Source organism: Cajanus cajan, chromosome 9 (genome assembly GCF_000230855.2).
Source record: "Cajanus cajan strain Asha chromosome 9, NIPB_CcT2T_4, whole genome shotgun sequence".
Classification (NCBI taxonomy): domain Eukaryota; kingdom Viridiplantae; phylum Streptophyta; class Magnoliopsida; order Fabales; family Fabaceae; genus Cajanus; species Cajanus cajan.
The window spans coordinates 27,342,312-27,354,522 of NC_138525.1; the positions used below are offsets into that span (position 1 = coordinate 27,342,312).

Consider the following 12,211-nt stretch of genomic DNA (forward strand, 5'->3'; position numbering starts at 1 on the left):
GCTATTCCTAGGTCTACAGGTGAGGCTATGGTTGATTCTCGCACTGATACCAACTTGAGATTTAGAGGATTTAAATAAATGCTTGAGTGACTCAACTTCACTCAGCAGAAGTATGTGTGCGTGTGTGTGTGTATATATATATATATATGCAAGAGCAAAGTTACAATGAGACCAAAAAGTATTACATTCTGAATCCTAGTAGAGTTAGACAGTCATAGCAATAGGGGAAAGTAAAAAAACAGCTTTACATGACATATGACCACAAAAATATATATTAATCTAGCACCAAAAGCTTGCCAAGAGCTACACTTTACAAGGGAATTTCTTTTTTGCATTCTTTAAAGGACACCACCACTGGGCCAGTTAAAGAACCAGTTGGTCCAAAAAATATACTATGAAAGGGATAAAACTAGATATACAAATCAAGGTTTACACTTTTAACAACTAACAATGGCATCTATTCAAAACAACAATATTTGTAAACCACTACATTACATACCATGCCCCCACGACTTGTCCAAGATATGCCTTTCCATCTTGAAACAATCTCTGTAAGAGTTTTAATGGCAACATCAACCTGGCAAAGATACACAAATGAAGATAACATCAAAAGGTTGAGCATTATTAACTTCCCAATGCTAATAAAAATGTTCAAAACTCAAAATGATAGGAAATTAAGTGAAAGAGTTTTCTTTTATACAAAGAAAAGTTAAGTGATATATGAAGACGAATGTTATTAACCAACTTTGTATGAAATAAATTAATTTCACATACAATAAAATAACAATTATACGAATTATGAAATATCATGATACAAAATCACATAATACATGCTTTCATCATTATTCATTTATGTGAGTTAGAAGATGAGTCTCAGGTCCTCTGCACGAGAAGTAACTTCTTTACCTCATAAACCTTATGAGGAGACTTAAATAACTAAATTAGGTTTTGTGATCTTCATAAGAGTTGTCACCTTGAATGTTAGTATTCCAATGACGTTGGAATCACATAAAAAGAAGGTCTAAAACTTATGATATGATCAAATTAGTGAGTGAAGATTAAGCTATTAGATTTAGGCTTAAATGCTACAGTTTTGTAATTTTTTAAAAATAGTAATGTTAAAACTAACCCTTGAAGTCAACAAAGAAGTTGTAAATTATTGTCTTAACTTTCTAATAAAATTAAGATGAACTTGATATAATAGGTGTAATTATAGATGTCGTCTTTATACCACATGAGGTCATAGAAGCTTAAGATAGTAAAAGAGCATTGGAGTTATAATGGTGAGTATTAAGAACAATGAGCAAACTCAGAGGGACTTAGTCTCATGACTTGTTATATGAAAGTTGAAAGAGTAATTATAATGTGTATATGAAAAGTTTAAAGGGTTAGAGCTATGTATTTGAGATGCTGTGTGATAAACTATTGTGCTATGAGTTATTATGTGTTTGAGATGTTTGTGTTTGTGAGCTATATGATCAATTGAGAAAAGTATGTATAGGAGTTTTGTAATGGATATGTTATGTGAATGACATGAGTATGTGATGAGTTTATGAAGTGAAATGTTTCATAGAGTCTTATATGTATGACATGCATCATATGCATAAAATGTTTTATGCTCATACATGTGCATCATGTGCATAAAATGTTTTATCGTACATGAATTTTATTGGCACATGCATGTATATATCTAGATAAGTCCGTGTCCATTGCATCAAGTGTATGAGTTGTGAATATTTACAAATTGAGTGATACATTATTGTTAATTCTATTGTGTTGCTTATGATTTTAATATCATCTGTGTATGTTGTATGACTTGTGAATGCAAATGAATGTGCATTATGCGACTGATATTATATCCCTCAGTATATGTTTATGGGTGTGGCTACTCGGCATTATCTCACAATGGGAGCCAAAGTTAGACGCATTTTACTCTCGTGTTTTGTGTTGATTGTTTTTGTTATGTGTTTTGCAACTAGGGTCATGAGGATACTAGTGATGAGGCATAATGCCTTGGCTATGGTTAGGATATGCTCTAATAAAGGATGTGACATCAGGAGATTTGGAATTTATGATGTATGTTGTATGTTTCATTTTGGAATCTTATGTTAGAACTCATTTATGTTGATTGCAGACCTTTTTATTAGTTTTTTTGGAGTTTTGTATGACTTTTTATGCTTCTCGGATTATTCTTAATTCAAATTTTATCTTTTCTAAAAGTTTGAGTTAAAACTTAATTTAATATTACAAAACAAATGTGAGTCCTCTACCTAAGGAGGCATTTTGCGAACTATTTTCATCTTACAATTAAAATTTTTATTCAAACTTTCAGTTGTTTACTATTATTCATATGTTTGTAATATGGGGTAGATGGTGTCACCACCACCGTAACAATTGTCAACACTATGGCAACAACTAGCACATCCATCTCCATGTGGTTGTGGTTGTGGCAACGGTGGCAATACCATCAATGCCACCACTATCATTGTCCCTACAATCATTGCTATCACAACAGCTAGAAAGCAATTGTTGGGGCGAGAGTGATAACAACCATTGCTGCCACCACCACCATTGTCATTGTCTCTACCACTATCATTATTATTGTTACCATTCATTGTCGCCACAACTATCGCCCTTCACTATCGCCATGTGGTAGCAACAATGCTAATTGTGGTGACAATGATAGTGATAATGGTTACGATAGCCATAGCAATGATGGTGGTTGTCATTGTCACTACAAATACCACCCCACCATCATTGTCACCACATGGAATAATAATGTGGGGGCAATGGTTGTGCAACAATGATGAAAGTTGTCACAACAGTAACAATGGTTGGCACTAGGGTGGGGGAAGTGACAATGAAGTCAACCAAGGGTTAGTTTTAGTTGTTCTTATATATATATACACACGGCAGCAGCAGTGGTAGTAGCAATGGCAATGGTTGTGATATAGTAGCCACAGGGATGACATGACAATGGTGGAAATAACTATGATGGTAGTGATACGTAGTAACTTTATTTGTAATCTTTTAATCGAAGCTGATTATTTTAATTTAAGAGTTGTTATTAGTTGTTTTCATGTTCTCATATCAGCAAATATTCTCACTTGAGTCTATATATTAAAGATAAGATTTTAGTTTTTTTATTTTCATTATTTATTTTTAATTACTAAATCTTATAATGTGTGAGTGATCCTAACTCAATCTCACAAAACCAATTTGTGAGATGAGAATTGTTTTCCCCTTGTATTCTCTAATTTTGCCATATCACTAGTTGATGTGAGATTTTCAACACACTCCTCATGCCACGAGGATCAAACATCTCAAGCATGAATTTTGTAAGACTAGACATTTACAAGAGGTCCTATAATAGCCTGATCACGTGAGGCATTGTATACCAACAACAATAACTAGTATAAGCTCTAATACCATCTTAGAACGTGGGTTTGAATCCAACTCAACCTTACAAAACCAGTTTGTAAGGTGAAAATTGTTTCCTTTTATATTCTCTAATTTGGCCATACCACTAATTGATGTGAAATCTGCAACATTAAAAATATAAATTGTTTTAATAGTTCAATAACTTAAATCATAACAATAATTAAATAACAAACATAAAATTATACATTTAACAAAAAATATTATTTATTTCTCAACTTTTTATTTTTTAAGTTCTTTGTTATTTATTAATTGCTATATATTATTTGAATTAAAATATAATTAATCACATAACATAATTTATTTATAAATGTATAAATAAATTAAAAATGAAAAAAAAAAAAATATATATATATATATATATGATGAGTTTCCCGCAGATTTATCTAAACCCAAAAAAACCCAGCAGGAATAGGGATGGGTTTAAAAATTATAAGCGTGACTCTTCTAAATCCGAAGTCACCCTACATTTTGCTTATACTTTTCTTGGATTATCTACTTATTATGGCCATTTCCATGGTCATGGAGAAGGCTTAACTCATCAAGTATATCTTATCAAGGGAAACATCTCTCCCTTGCTTTGTCCATAACTTAAATCCGCCATCACTATTTAGGAAAGTATGTGCACCCCTTCAAAAGGCAATTCAGAATCACCTCACCAACATGGTTTAATTATATTTATGCCAAAAACATTTAAACAAATATTGTGTCAAGGAACTTTGAAAGTGTGAAGCAAATTATATGGTTTAAGTTTAACGGTCTAACTTCAAGGTTTCAGGCTCAAAACCCAACTGAAACATTTTGTCTTTCTTTTTCAAAACAAATTGATGCACTAGAAATGAAATTAAAAGAAAACAAAGTGAAAAACATCTTATATCAAGACTCAACCCCAGCACATGAAGCGTGCCTGACGAGTGCAAGCCAGATCACTGTGCGAAACAAGGCCTTATTATATGTTCTACAGGATATAAATTCAAAGTGGTTTTGGAGCTGCAGTTTTGCATGGTTGATAAATGTACTCTCGTGAGTTCTGCAATTCAACAAAATGCCACATTTGCTTACATGGGAGAGGGGGGCGGGGGGAAGGGAGACATTTTCCAACATTACAAAGCTTTCCCATTAGGATAAAACATTTTGAAAGTAGAAACTATACCAAACCGGTAATCTGTTTCCAAATGACCCCATGCAGGTGAATTTCTCCCACTTGTATATTAACACAATTTTCTCTCTAGATTCTCTCCCTTTACATAATATCAATTGCTAGGTATAATGATCCTAGTTTCTCCTGCAGCTCATTATGCTGATGTGTTTCTTGGACAGTTGGACTCAGTATGTTTGACCTGTTGGAATCTTCCTTTTTATGTGGTTTTGCTTCATCTTCAGCAACTGAATTCCTCTTTTATTATACAACCTGTAATCCATGGCTGTCGCACCAGATCTAAGCTTAGTTTATGCTTGTACAGGAAGAGTGACTAACATAACCTAGGTGATACTAGAGAGTTGTGGGGAAATTCAACTATATGACCATCATATCCTCAATTCTCAAAAATGACAAAGGAACATTCAGAATACAGGACATAGTAAGTGGTTCACTTTACAGATGCAGATTGGGTTGGGTCTGGTCTCTTGCTAATGCTCATTTTCAGTGTAATGTTTTCTTATTGGGGGCAACCTAGCATCGATGAAAGCAATGTGTTCTTATAGGGGGGTGAGCCTAGTATTATGTAAAAGTAAAAAAAAGGATGACGTTTCCAAGTCAAGTGCAAACACATAACACTAAGCTGCGATAGCATTAGAAAGGGGTGAACTCATGGATCATGGCTGAGTCAACTGCTTCAGGTTCAAGAATTAAAGTTTGGAGGAATAAAACAAATGCAGCGGATAATGCAACAATCAAGCATCTCTGTACATTGCTCCAACTTGATCTTTCATGAAAAGACTAAACTATTGAGTTGGTTACCATTTCATTTGAATGTCTTGATGCATGACTACTAATTTTATTCAATTGAAACAACCAACTACAAGACTCGTCAGATAGGCCAACCCAGCCCACTTGAACCAAAACATATTGTCAAGCCATGCAAGGATCAAAAAATTAGGTTTAGTGAAAAGCTAGCCAAGTTCGTTGATTTATTGCAAACTATGAAGGTAGTTAAGCAAGCCAGGGTTTTATAACGAGTTCGTTGATTTATCAAAAAATTGCCATGTTGAACGGATCAACCTGACAACCCAGGCCCAAATTGACAAATCTATAATATTTGCTGTGGAGTTCTCACTACATTTATAACAAGCTCAATACATATGATTTATATGCCCAATTGAAGAGGAGAGTGTTCAGATGGTAGTTACCACATCCATCTGTATTTATTATAGTATATTGTTTTACACCTTTTGGTGAATTTTATTTCCTAGTAGATTTTTCTATAATTTTATTGTTCGTGATATAAGTTATTAATCTCATTATTTATATTCAGCAGATTATTTTTGCATTTCTTGTACATATTTTATTTTTTAATATAACCACCATATTTCCACCATTTGACACAATGCCATCCACATACATCATTGATAAAACTGTCTACTAGATATGGTTTTATTAGCTGTACTCATACTATCACTTCTACTGCAATAAATGTTGTATTAATGCACTCCGCCTCCTTTTTAAAGGTTTTCTCCCTAGATCCTTTCTCTTTACGTAATAAAATAATTATAACTAACAAGGGAAAACCAAAAAAAACTTTTCAGCCTTAATGTCAATGACTAATAGTAAGGGTGGGAATACCTGGCCAGCATTCAGTGCTGCTTCCATGAGAAGGTGATCAGCTTCTTCTTGAGCAACTAATAATATGGTTCCTGCTGAATCTGGCCAAATCCGTTTATGAAAATTTTTAACAAGATCATAATCTCCCAGAAAAGCAAAGGCACGCATCATGGAAAGGTAGAGATGAGGCTTTGGCCTCAACTCCGGATTCAGACCAGCCTGCTTCAGTATCTCTCCAAAAATACACAGAGCATCTAAATCCCAAAGATTATTTAATTAGAAAAAGAACATAATGGAAAATCATCAATTATTTAAAGAAACAAAAGGATGGGGCACAAGCACAAAGAGTAACCCTTTGTTTGAATGCAGGAAAGAAAATAAGAGACACATGTAGTGAAGATGTATTATTTGGATGGATAAAAATGGGAAATTTCTCTATGCATTGTTTTGATGAGTGAAAGAGTGAATAGAAAGAAATAGAGGATACGTATATACAGTTTTTCCCTGTGTAGGGGAGAATGGGAGAAATGGATGATAAAAATTTAAAAAGTTGTAAGTGGCTCACAAAAGTAAAGAAATGAGAAAATTCTCTCCATGTTAGTTAGGAGAGAAAAAATGGTGAGAACCACACCATAAAATTTCTCTCTTTTTCCTTCCAAAACAATAGAAAAACCATATTTCCGCCCTATCTCTGCTTCCACTCTACTTCCTCCCATCCAAATAATAGGTATTTCTTTTATAAGGGAGAAGAATGGAATCATCTCAGACAGTACAGAACAAACTTGCAGTTGAAATTCATTCAGCAAGCAGCAGTGGCCAATACATCACAAATATTTAGAAAAACAGCAGCTTTTTCTTTTTCTTTTGTTTGCAATTTAATTAATTTTTCTTTGTGCTAGATACATATTACATACATATAAAGGAGAATGCTTTAATTTTTAAGTGGCTTTGTGCTTCAGTTGCCTACAAGTCTGACTTATCCTAGTGAATACATGTGACCCCAGTAAACACAACTGTAAGTTACATTTTTTCCTCACAATTTAATGAAGAATAACAGAAGTAGAATATTATTTGACCCTTCAATTCAAGAGACAAGGAGAATCCATTAATTACATAGGCATAATTTCAATTATTAGCTCTCCTTACGATTACAAATATCTTACTCCACCTGTCCATGGAAAAGGAACTACTATAAACATTTAACTTTGTACTCATTCCTGAAACTATCACTACACAACTAAAGAAACTCTAACAAATGACAGCATACCTTTAACTGAGCCACATTTTAGTAAAGCGTCAATTATTGCTGTGTAAGCAGTTCTATCGATGTATAATTCCCGATAAGATTTCATTTCCAGCACTATTTTCAGAACTGAAGCAAGATCCTTTTCCTGTGCAAAACCCTGCATTAAAAAGAGGGAGAGATACTGAGAAGAGCCCTCCCACACCCAAACAGCAATAGGGTTTATAATAGGCCAAAACTAAAACAAATATATAAAGCATATCAGTTACGTGACTATTTATAAGTGAACATAAATATCCATTAAAATAAAACAACTGAAAGTAACTGAAATCAGTGGAAGCTGATTGAAAACAACAATGGATACTACCCATCAAAAACTTCTACAGATTAAAGCAAAATTTGAACTGATAAATTTGAACTGACCTTAAGCATTGTTGTATATGTAACAATATCTGGAAACAGATCATTATTGACGAATTTCTGTGCTTTGCCCTAAAAATATCAAAGATTGAAAATTCAAAACACTTTTTATATTTCTCAACCAAAGATTTAACTTAAATTTCAAATAATCCCAATTACCTTCATTTCCTCAAAAAATTGCATTGCAACGTCCAACTTTTTACTCTCGACACATGCTAAAATTAGTGTGTTATATGTGAGCCTGTCAGGCATTATGCCTTGACGTAAAATTTCATTGAGCATGTTTATTGCAGTGTGTGGACAGCCTGAGTTTATGTAGCCCTAAATTTTGGAAAAAGGAAGCATTCAAGATTAAATTCCATTATGACTAATATTTGTAGTTCCTACTACTGCAACATGTTATTCATAATGAAGTTTTCTCTCTTTCAAGATTATGAATCAGAGCAAAACCTTCATTAGTATGTTGTATACTGAGACTGAAAAATTGCCACCTTCACGAAGCACAAAACCATAACGGGCAAGGAGACCATTTGCACGACGCAAGTCTCCTGCACTATAGCATTGCAAGTAAAACATCACCAGTCAACATGAAGTTTTAAAAATATCTTGATAGTCTCAAACCAAAAAAAACAAACAATTAGCACTACAAAATTGAAAATCAACAAAAATTCTGTCAAGCATGCAATACTGTAGTATATACCAAACACCAAAAGCAAAATTTTCGTGCACAAGAAAATAAGAAACATATACTTTCAAAGGCTAGAAGTTCTCAAAAGTAGAACGACTTCATGCTGAGGCAAAGAGCAGAGATCAATAAGTCAATAACAACAATTCCAGTAACACCCATCAGGATAAATAGTAAATACCAATGTCCATTGTCCATATGCTAAATTTATATACCGTTCCAGAAAATCAGTTAGATTTCTGACTAACCTGTTTTAATTAAGGCATTTAGCAGACCCAAGATCAATGGAGCTGACAAGTTTGGGCTTCCTGCAGCAGTGCCATTTTCCACAGTTTCAAGCAATTCAAAAGCCTCATCAACTCTTCGTGCCTCACCTAACCCCTTTATATAGCATGTAAAATAAAATTTCAATCAAGCTCAGAAAGAACACACAATTAAAGAGCATGACAATTGAGTTGTTTGATTAAAAGAATTGAGACTATCAGTAAGACTAAAAGGGTACATTTGGAGGGGTTTAGAGGAAAAGGAAAGGAGCAGCTAAATGAATTTTATAAAAGGATTATAAAACTAAGTGATAAATGAAAGAATCCTTTCATTTCAAAATATCCTCACATAAGAGAATATTTTAATTAAGGGGTTGTCTATTAGGTGTCCATGTAGACATAGTGTGAATGCATTAAATATACCACATCAAATGCTTGTTCAGCAAACCAAATTGAACCGATCCGGATTGCAAACCAAATCCAATTCTACATTTCTACTACAAAAGATTCAAACCTTTTAATAAGTTCACTAACCAAACTGTTTGGTTTAAACTTTAAAGCAGTTCATTACCAGAACTGTCTGCTTTAGGTTCAGCAAATGAAGCCAACTTAAAGAACAATGAGATAAAATAAACACTAAATCTCAGACTCAGTCAGAAACACACTCGATTGTGAATCAGAAAAGCAATTCAACTCAGCAAACCAAATTGAACCGATCCAGATTGCAAACCAAATCCAATTCTACATTTCTACTACAAAAGATCCAAACCTTTTAATAAGTTCACTAACCAAACTGTTTGGTTTAAACTTTAAAGCAGTTCATTAACCGCAACTGTCTGCTTTTGGTTCAGCAAATGAAGCCAACTTAAAGAACAATGAGATAAAATAAACACTAAATCTCAGACTCAGTCAGAAATACACTCAATTCCGAATCAGAAAGCAATTCAACTCATATCAATCATCTTCATCCTAAGAACTGAATCCTTAAGTAGGAAATTAGGAATCCTAAATCCCAAAGCAATAAGCCTAATCTCATCCATAGAACCAAATCTCAAATCTGATCTCATTCGAACCCTTTTGGTGATCTCCTACATTTGTCTCCAACACAGTCACAGAAAAATGATCACTGGATTGGTTTGAATTTTAAATTCTAATCACAATTAATTTTTAGGAGGTTGTCTTCAGTTATAACTTATAACCAGTTTAGTACCGTATCAAACCTTATTTCTAGTTTTAGTTTTTATGCTGAACCTAAAGCATGAACACGTCTATTAATAAACAGACATCAAATCTCTTTCGTATTTTCAATAAATAAATATCCTCTGTTTCTTTCTTCTATCAATCCACTTTGAAAGAAAATTTCATTTCTATTTATAAGTCCACTAAGAAGTTCAAACAATATTAATTACTATCTTCCCATTTATGTCCTTAATGCTTATTTATGCTAATATTTAAATACTTTTCACACTTACCATAAATAAAAAAGAAATATTCTTAATATTAGTTACATTCCTAAACCTGTATGTTATCCTCCTAACTTAAGTGGACAGAAAAAAGAAACTGGAGTATTTTCTTTTTCATAAAATTTTTCTATCTTTGACTTATCACATGTCAACTGGAATCTAATAGAGAACTCCTTAAATTAAAAATGAAATATTTTACCTGAAATAAAACACTTAAGTTATCTTACTTTTACTTCATTCAAACATACCTTAATTACAGTATATCATTCAGTTACTTCATCATTTCTACAACCAGAATACTTAATTAAAAAAAAAAATTTAACACATTATTTAGTTGCTATACTTTTCAGAAATTTTCAATTAGGTCCCTGGGCTAAAAATATTTGTAATTAGGTCTTTTGTCTTTTTATATTTATGTAATTTAGTCCCTGTGATTAAAAATTCATTTACAAACCATGAAACTTCACAAAATATTCTTAATATCTCCATACCTAGACAACCATATTAGATTATTATTTAGTATCATATCTTAATACATCAATTTAGAAATTTAATACATCATTCTGTCCCCTGGACTTTTAAGAAATTTTTAATTAGATCCCTAAACTAAAAAAATTCGAAATTAGGCCTTTCGTCTTTTTGTGATTTAGTATTTTGTCTCTATGATTAAAAATTCATTTACAAACCATGAAAATCTGCATACCTAGACAACCATATGAGATTATTATTTAGTGCATAAGTATCAAGAATATTTTGTAAACTTTCATGGATTGTAAACAAACATTCTAAGGACTAAATTACAATAATATAATAAAAATAAAATAAAATACTTAACTATAAAATTCTTAAAATTAGGCACCTAATTGAAAAGTCCTAAAACGTTGGAGAACCAAATGATGTATTAAACTAACAGTGTCATAACGAACAAACAGAAAAGAAATGCAAACTTTGGAATGATAAAAGGAAATGCGAAAAAGTATAAACATTAATAGCAATACCTTCAAAAGCGTGGCATAGGAGACAGTATCCACACCGCAAGCATCGCGCTTCTTCATCTCATCGAAAATCCTGAGCGCCGAATCGATGTCACCGCAACGCACACAAGCCTCCATCACCGCGTTCATCACTATCGTGTTAAGCTTCCCGAAATGCCTCTTCGCAGCTTCAACCTCGTCCAAAATCTGAACCGAAAACATTCCACACAACACAAGAAATCAAATCAAAACGCAATCCGCATTCGCTCTTCTCCTCTCTCCAAACACTCTCTCACCTGGCGAAGCTGCTTTCGGCGAGTGAGCTGCACAATGCGCGAAGTGAGGTGCTTGAGATTGGCCTCGTGAGTCGTGGTGGCGGTCCTCGCCAAACGACGCCGTGTCGGAAGAGAAGAGGAACGGACGCGCGAGGAATGATGGAGTGGAGCGGCGAAGGAAGAGAAAACGTGAATGTGAGTCCGAAGCATTTTTCGAGGATTGTTGTTCTGGGCGAGGGTTCTTCGCTTACGCTATCCATTCGCCATGGAAATGGAACGAAACAACACACACTCTCTCTCTCTCTCTTGTGTAATCTGCAATGGCTCGCTCGCGGAGTGGTGGATATGGGGTTGGGTTGGGTCCATTGGGATGTTGGGCTTGCTAAGACACTGTGGGCCCTACTTGATCTGGCCCAATGAGTAGCGACAATACAACACAATCGCCTGCAACTGAACATTATCTAGATTTCCGGATAGATAGATAGATAACTTAAATATATTTTTATTAAAATATTTTTTATTTTTTAATTTAATCTCTTGAAGTGCTTTTGTTTTTGGTGGGCTAATTTATTTTTAGAAAGTTTATTTAATTTATTTATATTTATTATAATTATTTATGAATTAATTTTTAATATTTAAAATAAATTATGATTAAAGAATAATCTTATACTATAATATAAATTATTTAT

At 33.4% G+C, this 12,211-nt stretch overlaps 1 protein-coding gene across 3 annotated transcripts in view; it reads right to left on the reverse strand.

Moving 5' to 3' along the window:
* LOC109815006 (pentatricopeptide (PPR) repeat-containing protein / CBS domain-containing protein) overlaps window positions 1-11,871 on the reverse strand; it is a 28,551-nt gene extending 16,680 nt beyond the window's left edge. For 2 of the 3 annotated variants that reach the window (XM_020379591.3, XM_020379582.3), the window contains exons 1-9: window positions 11,544-11,871; window positions 11,272-11,454; window positions 8,796-8,928; window positions 8,313-8,410; window positions 8,022-8,183; window positions 7,866-7,934; window positions 7,467-7,602; window positions 6,221-6,453; window positions 500-577 (exon numbers count right to left, since the gene is read on the reverse strand). In XM_020379591.3, the coding sequence (XP_020235180.1) occupies window positions 500-577; window positions 6,221-6,453; window positions 7,467-7,602; window positions 7,866-7,934; window positions 8,022-8,183; window positions 8,313-8,410; window positions 8,796-8,928; window positions 11,272-11,454; window positions 11,544-11,732 (1,281 nt within the window). In that variant the 5' untranslated portion in view covers window positions 11,733-11,871. The remainder of the gene's footprint in view (window positions 1-499; window positions 578-6,220; window positions 6,454-7,466; window positions 7,603-7,865; window positions 7,935-8,021; window positions 8,184-8,312; window positions 8,411-8,795; window positions 8,929-11,271; window positions 11,455-11,543) is intronic. The other variant, XM_020379578.3, reaches the window with a different exon arrangement.
* Between the last annotated feature and the right edge of the window lie 340 nt (window positions 11,872-12,211).